The 20,337-nt window shown below is 37.5% G+C and overlaps 1 protein-coding gene across 11 annotated transcripts in view; it reads left to right on the top strand.

Annotated features, from left to right (window-relative positions):
- Window positions 1-20,337, top strand: part of PKP4 (plakophilin 4) — a 248,260-nt gene that overhangs the window by 144,246 nt on the left and 83,677 nt on the right. For all 11 annotated transcript variants that reach the window (XM_061135252.1, XM_061135255.1, XM_061135253.1 and 8 more), the window contains one exon: window positions 19,789-19,823. In XM_061135252.1, the coding sequence (XP_060991235.1) occupies window positions 19,789-19,823 (35 nt within the window). The remainder of the gene's footprint in view (window positions 1-19,788; window positions 19,824-20,337) is intronic.

Raw genomic sequence — 20,337 nt, 5'->3', positions numbered from 1 at the left:
TAAAATGTTAAGTTGGTGATATGGTTAGAAGGAGCCACAAAAAGAGATCAAGTTTATAGTTGGCATCAAAGTTTCAGATTAAGACTTTTAATACATTTGGTTAAATTCAGAAGCAGCCCAGGTGTATCAACTTTCCTAATTAATGAAGAGGAAAATACTTTATGAAATTCAGAAGCCCATGCATCTAAAATATAGGTACCATGCCATTATTTAATTATATATTAAAGAACTAATTTCATTAAAATAACATCATTTCATTTTCTGTAATTTTTCATAGTTCATTTCTATAATTACAGTTCCTAAAATAGGTAACAGTGATGAATTATTGAATCAATACAAGAATTATATTACTAGCCCCCACTCTTAGTCATTAGGTTTTTTTTAAACCATGTGTATATATTGATTAATTATAAAGTTATTTAAATAGCCATATAGTGTATATCAGGATGCTTTTTGGAAAGATTTACTGCCTTTTAGGAATTAATATAATAATCACTTTAATTCTATATTTTCTTATTACTTATTTTGCATTTTTTAATCTTTATCTTGAGAGATGTAAAAAATACTAAAAATTACAGAGAATGATATAACAAAAGTTCAGGTACATACCAGAATTGAAAAGCATTGCTAATTCATCATTGTGGCTTTTTATATAAAAAATATACTAAACATAAAATTCAAGACTTCTTTGTCCCGTTCTCCCTTCCCAGTAGGTATTAACTAAGATACAGTCTTACTCTGTGTACTTTTGTATAATATATATTCATCATATACGTCCGTGGCCTGTGTTTTGTGTGCTTTTTGGTGACATACACATGATATACTCTGTGTGTCATTCATCTTGATTACTCGGTGTTTGAGATCTATTCATATTGATATGTGTAGATCTAGTTTATTTAACTGCTGTTATTTATTTATGTCACAGGATATTAAACTCTCCATTCCCCTATTGAAGAACATTTATGTTACACCTTTAAGTATTTTCAGTAATGCAGTAGTGAACATTTGGAGACATATCTCCTGTTTTACATATATGAGGTTCTAGAAAAGGCATCATTAGAAGTAGAATACTTGGTACATAATGAATGCATGTTTTCCATTTTTCTAGATCTTGCTAAATTGCTTTCTCAGGTTACCACAACAATTGCACCCTCTCGAGCAGTATGTGAAAAAGTTCCAGGTTCCCTCTCTTTCTCTCTCTCTTTTTTTTTTTTCTTTTTTAGCCAACATTTGATAGTAGACATGCCCAGTCTAATGTTTTCTCATTTTACTTTGCATTTTCTTGATGGCTGGTAGGGTTAAGTATCTTTTCACATCCTTTTGATATATTTGCATTTCCTCTTCTATTCATATCCTTTGCCTATTTTTCTAATGAGGAATTTGGTTTATTCTTTTCATTTCTATCATTAGTCTTATTGAGCTGGAATAACTCTGGGATATACATCTAAAATAGTATAGGCCTTGGTACACCACAACACAAAGAATACCTTATTAATCTGTTTTTAGAATATAAATCTTTAGTGTTATGACAAGTATGTAGGAGAAACCATCCTCTATATGTGATATATAAAAATGGATCCCAAATTCTCCATATCTACCCAAACAGATGATACTGACATTCCTTTCTGCTTCTATATTTCCTTTAGTGATTGCATTTGTTTTTTTCTGCAAATGTTTATGATGTCTTCTGTAAATTAATTCAATAAATAGTATACCTTGGCTTTATCACAGAGATACAAAATACAGAAGCCTGGAATTTCCACTCTACTAGGAGGGACCATTGTGTGTAATTAATTAGCCATATGAGAAAGCAGCTTAGAAGCATGAAATGTATGTCTATGTTATATTATTTTTAATTTTTGAAGATTGCTGTGTTGATCAGATCACATTGCCCTGTCTCTTTCCAGGGAGGCCTTACTTTGGTGTTTTTGATTTTCATATCTTTAGGTGAAATTACTTCCTTGTAATTATATTAGAGGGAAGAGAACAGCAGCCATTGAGCACCTATGATACAGTAAACATTTTTGCTAGTTAATGTTTTGTACTCATAATCTGCTTATTGTTCAAGGGTTTCTGTTTTAGTTTGTTTTTGTTTGCTTTGGTTTTTATGATTATTGTAATAACATACAATTATAATAATGTTAACCTGATTTTTTAACATTAAGATATTTTCTCCTAAAGATAATGTTATTCTCTTTGTTTCTCCACCATGCTGTCAAGAATTAGTTACTACCACTGTTTTGTCTGTCCTTCACAGAAATTTTGGGTTGGCTGCTATTTCTATTCTTGGTTGGTCATAGGCATGTTACAAGAAGTCATGTAGATATTATTTCAAAGATTCTGTAAAACAATCTTGAGAAAAGTTGCCACTAATGTACTCTCTGCAATTCATTTGGCGGGGAGGGGGGCAGTTTACCATGCTTTCATCTAATCCTTTTACTCTCCATGATGAGCTAAAGGAAGGTTGGTATTTAAGTTCACATTCTTATTACCATTTGGCAGGTTAAAGACACAGCAGAGAAAGACTGATGTGTGTCATGTGATGTTTCCTTAGTCCTTCAGAGAACTACTGTATACACTGTAGCCAATGATATATAGAAAAGGCAACTGGAAATGTGATTATCCACCTAAAAGTGAGAGCCATTCATTAGTGCATTTTCAGCAATTAATCAGCTTGCCATAAAAATGAACATGGCATGTCTGCCAAGGGCTGGGAGAAACAACTGACAGGTTTGCCAGACTTTGCAGTGACTAAATTGTTATTAGAGCTCTCCTCCCTGAGGCCTCACAATCTATTTAATAACAAATCAATCTAATCTGTTTCTTGCATAGATTTCTCTGCTCTGCTGTTGTGTTACTCTCCAATTAACTAGGGAGAAAACCACTCTGAAACTGAAGAGAAAGAAGGCCTGTGGGCTACAGATTTTCATAGCTAAAAAAATTTTACATTAAACAATTACACATTTTAACCACTTTCAGATAGTTTAGATACAGCATTGTTTTGCATTATTGGATTGCTAGAGGCCAGGGAAGAATGTCTTTAGGGTGTGCATGTATGTTTATTTCTTCTAGCCTTTTATTTTTTTTTTTCAAAGAAAAATAGCAGCCAGTTATGCTAGGATCTTATGATCTGTTGTTTCTGCTTCAGAATACATCAGTTAAAGGTTGATCTATACCCAGCTTTAGTTACATTATCAATAAGGAGGCTAATTGAGCCACAGAGAAAAGTCAAGCAAAATTATCAACCATCATCTAAGAACTGGTGTTTTGGAAGTACAAAATACAGATTTATATCTATTTCCTGAGCAGCATTAGCAAAATACTTTTCAGTAAAGACTTATTTAGAAGTAGTAAGTAAAGCACTTTTGTATTCCTTATGAACATAAATACAAAGGTAGACACTACTATTGACTAGAGTAGTACATTAAAGTCTAAAAGTTAAAATCTTGGGTGAGTTTTTTTTGCAGCCACTAACAAAATAATGTATCTTCATCAGTGATCATCAGTGACTGGCTAAAATCATTCATTGAAAATTGATGAGAAACTTGACAATAAATGGATCAGGCTGACAGCACCTGAGCTCATTGATTTTATGTTTTACAAAGCAAAACACAGACAGAACTTTTGGCCTTCTGATGAGAGGCAATGAGAAGTGCATACCATTACCTATGACATATTCTTGCCCTCGGATTTCTCAGTTATCTGGATTTAAGTACCAATTCATAGGAAATTGGAGACAGAGAAACAGAGTAAATGACACTGTGCGGATGTGTTAGTTAGATCCAGTCTGTCAGGAATTTTGCAGAGCAAATGAAATCAGTCGAAACAGGAAAAAAAGAAAAAGTCAGAGAGAGGGCGAAATTTTGCATGAAAGGAGATTTTTAGAGACATAGCAACCAAATACAATGTGTAGACCTTGATTTGGTGTTGGTTCAAACAACTGGTTTTTTTTTTAATTCAAACAGGGACTTTGAATACACTGACTAGATATTTGTTGATGTGAAGAATTTTACTGGTTATTTTTTAGGTATGATAATGTTATTGTGGTTATGATCTTTTTAAAGTCTCTGTATTTAAGGACTTCTCTGGTGGTCCAATGCTTAAGATTTCACCTTCCAAGGCAGGGGGTATGAGTTTGATCCCTGATCATGGTGCTAAGGTCCCACGTGTCTCATGGCCAGAAAACCAAAACATAAGACAGAAGCAATATTGTTTGAATAAAGACTTTCTGGAAAATGGTTCACATCAAAGAGAAATCTTATAAAAAGTCTATATTTAAAGATACATCTAAAGTAATAAGATATCTGAGACTTGGTTCAAAGTAACCTAGTAATGCAGAGAAAATAGTGGGTAAGGGAATAGGTGAAAAGTGTTGATCACATGTTCCCTTTTATTTGTTGAAGCTGGGTGATGAATCTATAGAGGCTTCATTATACTGTTTTCTTTTATATATACATGTATATATGTGTTTTAAATGTTGTATAACAAAAAGCTTAAATGTTTAGTAATCCAACTCTTAATTTTCTTTTCTTTTTTAAAAATATTTATTTATTTGACTGCACTGGGTCTCCGTTGTGGCACATTGACTAAAATTATGGTTAAAACTTTTTTCATTTTTATAAAGCTAGAATGGTCATATTTCTCAAAATCTGGGTGACGGATGCTTTCTTTAATAGTTTAAATGAAGAATACTTATTTAAATTAAATTAGGTTACGCATCAGCACAGTATGTCCCACCATACTCTGTAATGTGTTTTCCATCAATCACATTGGCTCATTGTGGCAGTGAATGGGAGAGGGAGCAAAGAGGAGAAAGAAAGATAAAACAGACCAACTGCTTCCTCTTTCACTTTCCTCTTTTAATTCATATTTCTTGAAAGAAGAATGCTGGATATTAAAACTAGGAATTTAACAGTCATGTCCAGCCACTTGTCCATTTGCCATGGAGGGTGCTTGAGCAGTGTTTTTGGCTCACCCATTATATGTCAAGAATTCTGGTTTGAAAGGACTTTACTTTCCATGTCATTATAGTCATTCCTTCTCATTCCTTCTAACAGGCTTTTTTTCCCCTATTTTATTCCCCCATTCAGTAGTTTGGAAACCCTGCACACTTATGTTGGGGGATAATAGAGAAGAGAAGGAAACAGGGTAATTATGTAAGGGAATGTGGGACAAATTAGGGATCCGTGAGAGCTTTCAGGGAAGTTTAAAGCATTCTAGAACCACTTTTCTAGGCTGCTAAGTTTTACTACCTAGAAACCTAGCATGAATGAAAGTCACTCAGTTGTGTCCGACTCTGCGACCCCATGGGCTATATAATATAGTTCATGGAATTCTCCAGACCAGAATACTGGAGTGGGTATCTTCTCCAGGGGATCTTCCCAACCCAGGGATCGAACCCAGGTCTCCTGCATTGTGGGCAGATTCTTTACCAGCTGAGCCACAAGGGAAGCCCAAGAATACTGGAGTGGGTAGCCTATCCCTTCTCCAGCTGATATTCCCAACCCAGGAAATCGAACTGGGGTCTCCTGCATTGCAGGCGGATTCTTTACCAACTGTGCTATGAGGGATATGCTCTGCCAGATGTTGATTGTATCCTTATGTGTCCATTCTGCTTCCTGGGCAGTTATTGATGATGCAGGGCCTATACTCTACCCCACATGTGAATTTCTTCCTCCTTCAGGACTCAACAGCTATTTATGGTGCTTGTCCATGAATTTAGGGCTGAAAATGCTGTTATATTATGTATTTTTACACTCTTAATGAAAATAAAAGTTTCCTCAGACATTTAAGAAACTTTACTGGTTAAAAAAAAAATTAATTAAAATCTTCTGGGTAATCAGTGGCTAGAAAGTGAGTATCATTCTTTAGACACATACTAAATTTGATGATGTCTGTACATGAGATCAAAGAATTTATGTGAATATATCATTTTCTTTTGAATGCCAGAACAGGATAAATAGAATGGTCAGTACATGTTTAATAAGACATTTAGGTTTATGATATCTTAAAGTTACTTTTAAGTGAATTTTTGTATAGGCTTTTCCAAGTATTTTATATCCTAAATAATATTCAAAATGAAATTATAGCCTTTATAATGAGGAATTTTAAGGGTTTGGGATGCCAGCCAGTAGATCTCTTACTACAGGTCTCTACACCTTAGTCCACATTAACTATGTGCTCTACCTCCTGTAGAGCAAGGAGTGAAAACAGGACCCTTCCTCTGTTCCATACCAGTGCCAGCTTTATTTTGAAATGTAAGATTTGAAATGTCTTACGTTTTTCTAAAAGAGTTTATTTGTGTGTGCTTTTTTTTTTTATCTTAAATTTTAAAAAATCTTTTCCCTTTCTGTTTCTTTGCCTTTGGAAGAATTTGAAAGACCACAAATGAGGGAGACAGTAACATTTTGTAGACCTCAACACAAATAATTCACAGCAGCTCATCTATTCTGAGGCTTAACCCTTTGCCTAAATATTAGTAACATCATACATTATGGCAGAATACTTAGGAAAGAGAGTTTGGTGTTATGTTTAGTCATTTTATGGGATTTCCTGGTGGCTCAGAGGTTAAAGTGTCCGCCTGCAATGCGGGAGACCTGGGTTTGATCCCTGAGTCGGGAAGATCCCCTGGAGAAGGAAATGGCAACCCAGTCCAGTATTCTTGCCTGGAGAATCCCATGGACTGAGGAACGTGGTGGGCTACAGTCCACAGGGTCGCAGAGAGTCGGACATGACTGAGCGACTTAACTAACTAGCTAACTAACATTATGTCAGAATACTTAGAAAAGAGAGTTTGGTGTTGTGTTTAGTCATTTTACTATTTTCGTCTCAGTTTCTTTCTTTCTTTCAAATGCCAGCTGAAATGTTAGAAAACCTTTCTATTCTGATTTCTGCTTTTATGATAGAAACACTTGTTGTGGGATGGGCTTAACCAGAAGTCATGCTTCCTGTATAATTTATGGAGATACCAGAGGGAACTGTTTGTCTCATTTTTGTCTAGTACTACATTCTTTTTGATCTTCCCCTTCCCCTGTGGTCCTCTGGATCTTTTATTCATAGATTCAGAGTACTAACACAAAATGCTTTTGTCAAAGAATATTTACCTTCTAAAATGTGTGTTCACCTTTAGTCCCCATGAAAGTTACTTGAATTGTTTAAATGGCTAATCTGATATTTCCTGTTCCTTTAATGTGTTTTTGCTGTGCATCATGTACATAATTTTCTCTTTCAGAGACTCACTGTAATATTATTTATTTTTTATCTTGCCCTTTCCTGGAATGTATTTCAGATAGGTGTTATAAGGGTCCAAAATATGGTGAAGTGGCATGAGAGAAGAGTGGAAGAAAGAATTGAGTAAACAAGGGTGAGAACTACATAGAGCCAGTATGAGGTCAAAAACATTCACCCCAGTGTTGAGTTGTGCATTTTACTCAAAACTCATGAGCAGCCTGTGGAAAACAGGACTGCACTTTTATCCCACCCCTTAGTGTTCCTCATGATCTTTTGAAGACTGACATTTTAAAAGCACGTTCTGAGAGCAAGGCCAGTTTTTTCAGGTGAAGTGTCACTGAGCGGGAGGGAGAATATGGGTCAGACTATAAGCCTTTGACCCTTCCCTTATTCCATGAAGCATCATGCCTGCCTTCCCGCAGCCATCTTGCTTGCTCCTTCAGTTGGTCACCCAGGTGATGATGACCTGTGCGTGCAGGTTGCTGGGCAGAATCCGTCACCTGGCACGGAAGAGAACTCAGGGGTCAGGAGCAGCTGTATCCTATGTGAAGGATATCATTTTTAATTCCAGTGCCTTTTCTTTTTAATCCTCAGTGTTACCCTCAGACATACAGATAATTATGAAAAGAAATCCTTTGCCCTGTCTCATATTTTTATTCCTTGCTTAGTTCAAATTATAGGCATATACCATTTTCAGAGGCAATTTAAAACCATAACACATAAAAATAGTAATAAACTACAAGTAAGGGCATGTTGTCATGGTTTCACTTTTCTTTTTTGAATATAATCTTATTTATTTATTTTTGGCTGTGCTGGGTCTTGGTTGCTGTGTAGGCTTTTCTCTAGTTGTAGCGAGTGGAGGCTACTTTTGGTTGTGGTATGCGGGCCTCTCGTTGTGGTGGCTTCTCTTGCTGCAGAGCAGGGACGCTGGGAGAGCAGGCTTTGCAGCACACAGGCTCAGTAGTTGTAGCTCCCAGGCCTAGAGCATGGGCTCAATAGTTGTGGTGAATGGACTTAGTTGCTCCACAGGTAGCATATGGGGTCCTCCTGGACCAGGGATTGAACCCGTGTCTGCTGCATTGGCAGATGGATTCTTTACCACTGAGCCACCAGGGAAGACCTGGTTTCAGTTTTTTTGACTGCTGGTATCAAGTGGTCCTTTGGTAAGAAGAAGGAAATCAGTCTCCATCCAATAGAAAATTTTCTATGGTCTGATAACACAGTAAAGAAATCATGAATTTGAAGGAAGAACTTTTGGTTTTGGTTTGTTGAGATTGATTGTGAATAGGCAATAAGTAAATTTGGAAGAGGCTCCCAAAATTGCAGTATCATTGCTAAGATATCATTATTATCTAAAGGCTAATGATTTCTTATTCTAGGATCCTCAGAACCTCTTAGGGACAATAAAATAGTGAGTTGCAATAGCTGTCTGCCTCCCAGCTCCCCTCCTCTGCTTCAGCCAGGCAAAGCAGTTCACCTACATTGTCTACATACTGGTCTTCCTGTCTTCAATTTACTGAAATAGCCTAGTGGAAAAATAGCTATGCACACCTGTCTTGGGAAGAATAGTCATGATGTATTATTTTTGTCTTACTGCTCTAGTTCAGGCATGAAAACAAAAGGTAGGTCTCTGTTTAATGTAAGGTATTTATTTCCTAATTAATTCTTATCTAACTAAAAGCGAGAGATGAGGTACATTTCGCAAACATAAGACAAACAATACTAGTTAAAACCTATCAGTTACCTACTGGTAGGTGGTATGAGTTCTTGGAATATCAGAAGATGCTTCATGGTATTAGAGAGCCCTTTGATTCCATCTTCGGCTTCTAGACCTCACTTCTCACCTTACTAATGATAAGTATAAAATGAACTCAAAGATGTTCTTGGTGAGGTCAAGGTGAGGAAAAATTTGACCTGCTTACATGATGAATGCTTTAAAACCTGGTACTTCTACAGGCATTATCTTCAAAAAGTGGTTTTCTCAACCATAAATTCAAGAGCAGTCAAAGCTGAAGCACACAATGAGCTTTACTCAGCTAAGAACTCACAAAAAAAACTAATGAAATATTTTACCAGTGCATTAAAAGGAACTGAACAGAGTTTTAAATGTACTAATTAAAAGGGAATCAAAGCAATACTAGATAGAAATTTTAGAAGACTCAGAGTATGGTATGATGTTATTGCCATATTGTTGAAAATTTACCTATAATTAGTGAAAATAGAGAAATTTAATTGATAGACTGGGTTACTCAGTTAAGGGAATTTATTTTAAGTTTAATCTGGTAACACTCCAAATAGACACAAAAAGTTGAGAATCATTAGTAGTTATTTTGCCAGATTCTGGCAGAGGAAATCCTAAGTGCATAATAGGAAACCTGGAGTTAACTGGGGACTCTAGAGTCCCACTTTCATATCTAAGAAGATTCTGAAGCAGTTTATTAAAAAGCAATTTGTAATGCCTAGAGAATAGCAAGGTATTTGTTGTTATTGTTCAGTTGCTTAGTCATGTACGACTCTTTGCAACCCCATGGACTGCAGCACACCAGGCTTCCCTGTCCTTCACTATCCCTGAGTTTGCTCAAACTCATGCCCATTGAGTCAGTGATGCCATCCAACCATCTCATTTTCTGTTGCCCCTTTCTCCTCCTGCCCTCAGTCTTCCCCGGCATCCGGGTCTTTTCCAGAGTCAGCTCCTTGCATCACATGGCCAAAGATTTGGAGCTTCAGCTTCAGCATCAGTCCTTCCAATGAAGATTCAGGGTTAATGTCTTTTAAGATTGACTGTTTTGATTTCTTTACTGTTCAAGGAATTTAGAAGAGTCTTCTGCAGCACTACCATTTGAAAGCATCAATTCTTCAGTGCTCAGCCTTTTTTATGGTCCAACTCTCACATCTGTACACGACTACTGTAATTTCAATGTGAATTGCCTAAGATAAAAAGGCAAACTGACCTTTCATCTTTTAACTGAGAGAAATAAACCTTGGAATCAAGTAAAATGTAGACTTGTAAATATTAGAGCAATGAATTACAAAGGTAATTACAACAAACCAATAATCAGTTGCCAAAATTTTTCTCAAAATGGATTTAGTATCCATATATTACACATTTGCTAATGGAATAACTTCAGTTAGTAATGAATTGGTAGAGAATGAGAAAAATGCATTTTGGAATTTATTCCAGCTACTGAGATTTCATCTCAGTGAACATGAAGTGGTTTTTGAATTCAGGAGTTAACATGTACAGAAAAACAGAACTTTTTTACAATTGAAGTTTAGTTGTGTACAATATTATGTGTTATAGGTATACAATGTAGTATACCTGTGCAGAGAATTATACAAAAAGAATCTTCATGACCCAGATAACCACAATGGTGTGATCACTCACCAAGAGCCAGACATCCTGGAATGCAAAGTCAAGTGGGCCATAGGAAGCATCACTATGAACAAAACTAACGGAGGTGATGGAATTCCACCTGAGCTTTTTCATATCCTAAAAGATGATGCTGTGAAAGTGCTACACTCAATATGCAGCAAATTTGGAAACCTCAGCAGCCACAAGGCTGGAAAAAGTCAGTTTTTATTCTAATCCCAGAGAAAGGCAATAGTAAAGAATGTTCAAACTGCCACACAATTGCACTCATCTCACAGACTAGCAAAGTAATGCTCAAAATTCTCCAAGCTAGGCTTCAGTAGTACATGAACTGTGAACTTCCAGATGGAAATCAAGCTGGATTTAGAAAAGACAGAGGAACCAGAGACCAAATTGCCAATGTCTGTTGGATCATAGAAAAAGCATGAGAGTTCCAGAAAAATATCTACTTCTGCCTTATTGATTATGCCACAACCTTTGACTGTGTGGATCACAACAAACTATGAAAAATTCTTCATGAGATGGGAATACCAGACCACCTGACTTGCTCCTTGAGAAATCTGTATGCAAGTCAAGAAGCAACAGAACTGGACATGGAACAACAGACTGTTCCAAAGTGGGAAAGGATTATATCAAGGCTGTATATTGTCACCCTGCTTATTTAACTTATATGCAGAGTACATCACGAGAAACGCTGGGCTGGATGAAGCACAAGCTGGAATCAAGATTGCCAGGAGAAATATCAATAACCTCAGATACGTAGATGACATCAACCTTATGGCAGAAAGCAAAGAAGAACCAAAGAGCCTCCTGATCAAAATGAAAGAGGAGAGGGAAAAAGTTGGCTTAAACCCCAGCATTCAGAAAATGAAGATCATGGCATCTAGTCCCATCACTTCATGGCAAATAGATGGGGAAACAGTGAGAGACTTTATTTTTTGGGCTCCAAAATCACTGCAGATGGTGACTGCAGCCATGAAATTAAAAGACACTTGCTCCTTGGAAGGAAAGCTATGTCCAACCTAGAGGGCATATTAGAAAGCAGAGGCATTACTTTGCCAAAAAAGGTCTGTCTAGTCAAGGCTATGGTTTTTCCAGTAGTCGTGTGTGAATGTGAGAGTTGGACGATACAGAAAGCTGAGCACAGAAGAATTGATGCTTTTGAACTGTGGTGTTGGAGAAGACTCTTGAGAGTCCCTTGGACTGCAAGGAGATCCAACCAGTCCATCCTAAAGGAGATCAGTCCTGGGTCTTCATTGGAAGGACTGGTGTTGCAGCTGAAACTCTAGTACTTTGGCCACCTGATGTGAAGAGCTGACTCATTTGAAAAGAACCTGATCTTGGGAAAGATTGAGGGCAGGAGGAGAAGGGGACGACAGAGGATGAGATGGTTAGATGGCATCACTGACTCAATGGACATGAGTTTGGGTAAACTCCGGGAGTTGGTGATGGACAGGGAGGCCTGATGTGTTGCGCTTCATGGGGTCGCAAAGAGTCAGACAGAACTGAGCAACTGAACTGAACTGGTGATGGCCTTTCTGACAAGTATGAAGTGACATCTTACTGTGGTTTTAATTTGCATTTCCCTGATTAACAATGTTGATCATTGTTTGCTTCTTTTCACCATTATATCCCAGCCTCTAACAATGTCTGGCACTCAGTAGATGATCAACAAATACTTGTTGAATGGATTCATGTAATATTTACAGTAGACATCTTTTCTGTACGATGTAGAAAAAGCCAAAAATTCCTTTGTAGAATGATTGAAACAATTCTAAAATAACATAGGATTAGCCCTAATAATGAGCAACTCAAAAAATTAATATCAATTAGCATTTATTCAGCATTCTACTCAATTGTGGTTGGATGCAAATAGAATTAAGACACAATCTTTATCCTCAAGAGAGCCATAATCTGGTAGTGGAAACAGATAAGCAAATATTGCAGTTACAATCATATGAAAAACAAGAATCAAGGTAGATTAATTGTTAATACAAAGAAGAAGTGATCAACTTTCATCAAGCTAATTTTTGAAGAATGATTAGTGCTTACCAGAGAGAGTGTCATGGAGGGTATATAGTCTAGACATTGGTACATGCCCATACTCTATTCATAAGTAAAACAGTTTCTAGTGTATTCCTTCCAGTAATTCCTGTCCATTAATACCAAATGAAGCTTAAGTTTTGACTGTGCTTAACTTTTTGATCTATTAATAAGGGCTCTACATATACATACACACATATATGTCTCTGTATGTAGTATAAAACTTCTTAACAACCATTTTTCTAAATAAAACAAAGTGGAATAACTTGAATTCTCTCCCAAGTCAGTGTGTTTTGGGTGAGAAAGTGACAGTGGCCTGCACCTCACTAGTGATAGAGCCCCAACTAGACCAGGGAGAAGGTGAGGGAAATGACATGATAAAGTTACTGTGTAGCTTCATCGAGTTTTCTCCACTCCTCCCTCTCCTATTGTTTCCTACTACTGTCCACTTAAGCTCACATCAGACACAGTAGAATCCAGGAGGAAATAGAGTACTGACTTATTAACGTTGACCATTTTACAAAGATATTCCTGTTATTACTAAGTGATTAAAAAGTGAAAGTAAACTAGAGTGTTCCAATCCATGGGTGTGTGTGACATATATATTGTTACCTTGTACCACGTATACCATTCTGAAATTTGTGTAATTCTGAGTTTCCAGACTGTGTTCTACACATTCTACGCCCAAAATAGTACTAGAAGTGTGAAGCAGCCTGATATGTGAGGAAACTGCAAGTAATTAGAAATGCCTAGAATGTAGGTTTGTGTGGGAAAGGGCAAACTCGAAGGAACCAGGTGGTGGAGGGCCTTCTGCACCATCTGAAGATGTTTGAATCTCTGCCATACTAACCAAGATGCCTGAAATGTATCCTGTATGAATCTGTTGTGTGTTAGCATCAGGAGAATTTCAGATTTCAGTGTTTGAAATATCACCGTAGCAACAGCCTGGAAGAGAGCCTGAAAGGATGAGAAATCAAAGCCAAGCAGACCAGCTAGGAGAGAGCCTGAAAGAATGATCCACCCAGGAGACCATGAGAGGATGAAAGCCTGAACTGTGTACTTGGGGGTAGCGATGGGTTCAGAAGGTGTATGTTCTGAGTGACAGCCGTATGCCACAAACTGTTGTAGGTTCTGTAAGTGAACAAGGCAGACGTCCCTGCCCTTGTGGAGCTGTTCATGAGGGCGATGCGGGGACAGTCGGTCGTCAGTAAAGCAGCTCCGTGTTCTTCAGTGAGTGACTAGGTGGCAATGATTAGATGGGAATTTATTTGGGGGGGGGGGGGGTTTCAGTGTATCAAGTACAAAATGTATTCTATCCAGTACGCAGTTGGAAATACAGGTCAAGAGTTAAGGAGTGAGGTTTTAGCTCTTTTCAGTGGGCCGTTTATATTTGGTCTCAGTCATAAAACATCAGTCAGAACCTTCAGCTACAAACAGTAGAATCCTCTCTGGCCTGTGTAAGCTGGAAAAGAACTTGTCAGAAGCTGTTAGCCGTCAATTTTCAGAATCTCCGGGAAGGCCAGAGAGCCAGCTTCTGAGTTGGGGAATATGGGAACAGTGTCCGCTGCCACTGCTGGTCCCTGCCGCACCCCTCTCACACTGACCAGCCTTCTAGACCCTGTCACTGACGGCTCTCTGGCTGCAAGGGGCTGTGAGCGGCTGGTTTTCTCACTCATAACATAGGCAAATATCACAACAAGGGGATTTCAAAGACAGCTATGGGCTTCTCTGGTGGCTTACATGGTAAAGAATGCGCCTGCAATGGAGGAGACCTGGGTTCGATCCCTGGGTTGTGAAGATCCTGTGAGGGGGACATGGCAACCCACTTCAGCATTCTTGCCTGGAGAATTGCATGGACTACCTGCCTCCTGAAAAATCTTTATTCAGGTCAAGAAGCAACAGTTAGAACCAGACAAGGAACAACGGACTGGTTCCAAATTGGGAAAGGACTACGTCAAGGCTGTAGATTGTCACCCTGCTTATTTAACTTATATGCAGAGTACATCATGAGGAATGCCAGGCTGGATGAAGCACAAGCTGGAATCAAGATTGCCGGGAGAAATATCAATAATCTCAGATATGCAAATGACGCCACCCTGATGGCAGAAAGCAAAGAGAAACTAAAGAGCGTCTTGATGAAGGCAAAGAGGAGAATTAAAAAACTGACTTAAAATTCAACATTCTGAAAACTAAGATCCTGGCATCCAGTCCCATCACTTCATGGAAAATAAATGGGGAAACAATGCAAACAGTGAGAGACTTTAGTTTCTTGGGCTCCAAAATCACAACAGATGGTGACTTCAGCCACAAAATTAAAAGATGCTTGCTCCTTGGAAGGAAAGCTATGACCAACCTAGACAGCATATTAAAAAGCAGAGACTACTTTACCAACAAAGGTCCGTCTAGTCAAAGTTATGGTTTTTCCAGTCATCATGTATGGATGTGAGAACTGGACCATAAAGAAGACTGAGCACTGAAGAATTGATGCTTTTGAATTGTGTTGGAGAAGACTCTTGAGACTCCCTTGGACAGCAAGGAGATCCAACCAGTCCATCCTAAGGGAAATCAGTCCTGAATATTCATTGGAAAGACTGATGCTGAAGCTGATGCTCCAGTACTTTGGCCACCTGATGCAAAGAACTGACTCTTTTGAAGACTCTGATGCTGGGAAAGATTGAGGGCAGGAGGAGAAGGGGATGACAAAGGATGAGATGGTTGGATGGCATCACCGACTTGATGGACATGAGTTTGAGCAAGCTCTGGGAGTTGGTGATGGACAGGGAGGCCTAGTGCGCTACAATCCATGGGATCTCAAAGAGTTGGATACAACTGAGCAACTGAACTGAACTGAAAGACTGCAATAAATATTCAACAAAGGTATTTTGGGCTCCTTTATGTCTGTGAATGAAAAAAAATACATAATTTCTTAAGTGCACGGAATTTTATAGTGATTTATTGCATTTTCTCATCCATACTGTGATGAAGGCATGGTATCTTTCTTAAAACTAAGATTTTTTTTTCTCATTAAAATGAATTGCCTTGATTTATTAATTTGCTGATGATTTTGGTTTTAACTGTAGTTTGCTGTCTAACCAAACAGTCCTAAACTTATGAATGGATTTCATTCTAGAAGGTTGTTGATAATTAAGTTGTTAGAAATTGTGAATGCATCTTCCCACTGAAACATAGTTGTCATGGATGATCCCATTCTTGTATTTCAAAATGTTTTCACACTGCAGAGGAGGTTCTTGGCATATTCAGATGAGAAGTGAAAGGGAATGGAATGGAGTCATCCATGGCCACAATGCTCTGAGACATGTTGTAGACATTCAATAAAAGTTGGGGAAATCTTTTTTGAAATAGATGGCTAGAGGGAGAGAGGGAGGAAGGATTACACCTATGTGTCATGTGGAACTGCCTCTAGTTTTGTTGTTCCAATAAAAGTGACTTGAAACAGCATTTCAGAACTTCATGTATTTACTGCCTGATCCCTGAATCCCAGAGTGGTGGTTCAGAAAGAAATAGACTGTTCTGAATAACATAGAATGACCAGGATTGTGGAATTAGTGTGAAAGTAATTTGGCTGGAATATATAGTCTTCAAAATATACCATGGAATTTTTTATTTTTAATCTTCAATATTAACTTATTTTTCCCTGTGATTTTTTTTTATTGTTTGTCTAGAAATCGATAGGAGAACAAGTAATTTTAATTCAGACTTCCCCATGCCTTCACCTCAGTTCAGTTCATGTCACTCAGTTGTGTGTGTGCAATCCCATGTGTGTGTGTCTTTGCGATCCCATGGACTGCAGCAAGCCAGACCTCCCTGTTCATCACCCACTCTCAGAGCTTGCTCAAACTCATGTCCATCAAGTCGGTGATGTTGTCCAACCATCTCATCCTCTGTTATCCCCTTCTCCTCCTGCCTTCAGTCTTTCCCAGCATCAGGGTCTTTTCAAATGAGTCAGTCCTTCACATCATGTAGCCAAAATATTGGAATTTCAGCTTCAGCATCAGTCCTTCCAATGAATATTTAGGACTGGAATGCCTTACTGTATTTTGATGACCAAAGGTTTTTTTTCAGCACCAGAAATGCTGCTTGCCTGCTTGTTATACAATGAAACTACTGGAACTTCCTACCTAGAGTAGGGGTGAATAATTTGACCTGTTTGAACAAAGTGTTGTTCAGTTTCTAAGTCGTGTTTGACTCTTTGCAACCCCATGGACTGCAGCACACCAGGCTCCTCTGTCCTTCTCTGAGTCTTTTCCAGCACCACAATTTGAAAGCATCAATTCTTTGGCACTCTGTCTTCCTTATGGTCCAACTCTCACTTCCCTACACAACTAGTGGAAAAACCATAGCTTTGACTAGATGCACCTTTGTGGCCAAAGTGATGTCTCTACTTTTTAATATGCCATCTGGGTTTGTCATAGCTTTCCTTCCAAGAGGCAAGCATCTTTTAATTTCTTGGCTGTCCACAGTGATTTTGGAGCCCAGGAAAATAAAATCTATCACTGCTTCCACTTTTCCCCTTTCTATTTGCCGTGATGTGATGGGACTGGATGTCATGATTTTAGTTTTTTCTAATGTTGAGTTTCAAACCAGCTTTTGAACAAAATAGTAATAATTTACATAAGCCTAATCCCTCAGAACAGTGAAGAAGTCAGTATTATTAATACTTTTTCACAATTTGTATTACAGCTGTATATATTAGGGGCTTCCCAGATGGTACAGTGGTAAGGAATCCACCTGCCAGAGCAAGAAGCAGAAGACACTAGGGTTCGATCCCTGGGTTGGGAAGATCCCCTGGAGTAGGAAATGGCAACCCACTCCAGTGTTCTTGCCTGGAAAATTCCATGGATGGAGGTGTCTGTCAGGCTACAGTAGAGGGGCTTGCAAAGATTTGGACACAACTGAGCACACACACACACACATTAAACATCTGTGTGCCGGGCAATGTGCAGTGCACTTGACCTAAAGAGATGCAGAAAGCAGCCACAACCCTTGCCCAGTTTGGGCAGTTAAGATGACATATAATCTATGATCTAAAATTTCAAAAATAAAAACTTGTAAAGATATTTCATTAAGGTTTATGTAAATTTCAACCAGAAGATAATAGACTTCACCACTCCCAAGACACCTGAGTTATATTAAACATTTCTGGTTGGTAATTTGATTTTAATATTGACAAAAAATGTGAATATGTTGATAGAAACACAGTTGGGTAATAGCAACTTTGGTGCTTAGAAAGCTAGTTTAGATAATAGGATTAAATGATAATATTCAAGAGAATTGGAATTCAGTTTTGTAAACCACTTTTGAGAATGCGGTAATATCTTCAGGAGCAAGGCAAATATGCCATTTATTGATATTTGACCAAATTTTCATCTGTTTTTTCTTCCTGTCAGTCCCTTTTGAAATTAGTTAGGAGTACGTCAGGTAGAGGATCATGATCAGAGTGCTGAAGATGAGCATTAACTGATTGACTCTGTTCGTTGGGAGCATGTCCCCCTGGTCACAGCTAGTTCAAGGTCCTGAAATGTGAGCTGCTCGCAGATCACAGACAAAATTGAACTTTGGGGAGTTCTTACTGAATCTAGAGTTTTTAACCAGCTAGAGTTTCATTAGCCACTTAATGACTTGGGGGAAATACCAAGGGACTAACATGGACTTAAAATCTTAGAACTACAGCCCTGAAAGTATTCTTCTTTTCTTTATTTTCGAGTTTCCTTAAGTGCAAAGTCATGTACCTTTTCCTTAAATTTAATAAGTAATTCCAAAATACTTCAATATGTATTTGTTTCTGATTTCTAAATAAAGTACAAATGTTTAAAAAGAAAGAAATCCTTTTAGTTGTAACCCACAGAAAAAACCTCTAGCACTTTGATTTTTATTTTTCTACACTTCTTAAGCATATTGTGTATGTCTATGTATGCATGTGTGTGTGTTTAATACATAAATGGGATCACAAGCTGTTCTACTATATAGCACAATGGTAAGAAGCCCTGACTTTGAAATCAAGCCATCCTTGGTTTAAATCCCAATTCTTCCATTTACTAATGGTATAAGACTGTGTCCAGTTTTTTAATCTGTGAAATAAAGATAATAAGGTACCTCTTCATTAGGTTGTTGTGAACAGTATACAGGAGATAATGTATGTGAGGTACTTTAACATTTAATGAATGCCTAATAATTCAGCCTCTCTTATTGCTTTGTTCTGCTACACTGTCCCCTGAGCACCATGCTTTCCTGTATTATTTTAAGGGAGAGGGTGGACAGGGAGGCTCACATATGTTTTTATCCACTAATTTTTAAAATTGGTACTCTATAAACCGGGCTTCCCAGGTGCCTCAGTGGTAAATAATCCACCTGCCAATGCAGGAGACACAGGAGATGCAGGTTCTATCCCTAGGTGGTAAAGATCCTCTGGAGGAGGACATGGCAACCCACTCCAGTATTCTTGCTGGAGAATCCCATTGACCAGGAGCCTGGCAGACTATAGTCATGGGGTTGCAGAGACTTGGACGCGACTGAGCATACACTCTATAAACTAAGAAAAATATATAGTGAAAATTTACCCCTAAGCTGTAAAACTGTGTGTTTTGATATAAAGATTTATGATATTTAAATTTTATAAAGTAACATTCAATAAACTGACCCCATTAACTTATATGTCTATTACAGCATCTAAGGCTTTTTTGAAAATAAGTAAAATGAATAAACTTAATAACAACCTTTTTGGTTCTTTTTAATGTATATGTCATACAGTGTATGATATATATGTTGTTTTATATGTAGTTTTCACATAAATTATTCCACATAAAGCAGCATAGGCCCTCATATAAATACTGTGAAGGTCACAGTTAGCTGTGCTATTATATTTGTCTTATCCAAGGAGAATCATATGTCTTTTTATAATTTGCCTTAAGTTCTAAGAAATACAAATTTGTCCCAGATTAACATACAGGGTTAAATACTCTCTAAAAATTAATTTAGAACAGTCACTTTAAATTTTGTTTGAGGTTTTGATATACTTTTATGTAATTAAACGTGAAAATTAAATGTTTATGTACAAAACAGATCCACAGTTAAAGTTTACAACCAAACAAGTAAATGTTCCATTTTTTTTTTTCCTTTTTCTCTAGCTCAACTGAGAAGTCATTTCCTTGGAGATCAACAGGTATGAGTTTTTAATAATATAAAAAATCTTTCTTACGTTTTGCCCAAGCAAAGTCTGCTCTCTAAATTTACTGTCTCTTGATGAGATCAGTCTAGCCAAAACTTTAATAGTGACAATATTGAGCTACTTTGCTTAAAGGTAGTACTTCTTAATATGATTAATCTTTTAACATGGTTGAATAGATTTATATATGTCATTTGTAAAGAAATTAAAGGATTGAGCATCAATATTTTTAATGTCAATTCAATATTTGAATTTTTTATCATAAAGAAATACAGTGATGCCCTCACCCACAGTATTTTGTATAATCTTGGAAAGTTCGCTAATCACTTATCTAAGTCAAAGTCTTTCCTTTCACAGTTTTTTTTTCATATTAAAAGAGAAGAGTTGCCTGAAATGTTCATTTTTTTGTACTCAAATGTGGACTACCTGATAGCTTCTAAAGTAGCCTGGAAGATTCTAATGTAGTCTATATGTTCTTTTTACCTTAAGTTCACCTCATATAAAGGATGAA

This window comes from Dama dama, chromosome 33, assembly GCF_033118175.1.
Source record: "Dama dama isolate Ldn47 chromosome 33, ASM3311817v1, whole genome shotgun sequence".
Classification (NCBI taxonomy): Eukaryota; Metazoa; Chordata; class Mammalia; order Artiodactyla; family Cervidae; genus Dama; species Dama dama.
Note: the sequence above shows the minus strand (reverse complement) of the source record. Positions and strands in the feature narration are given on the sequence as shown.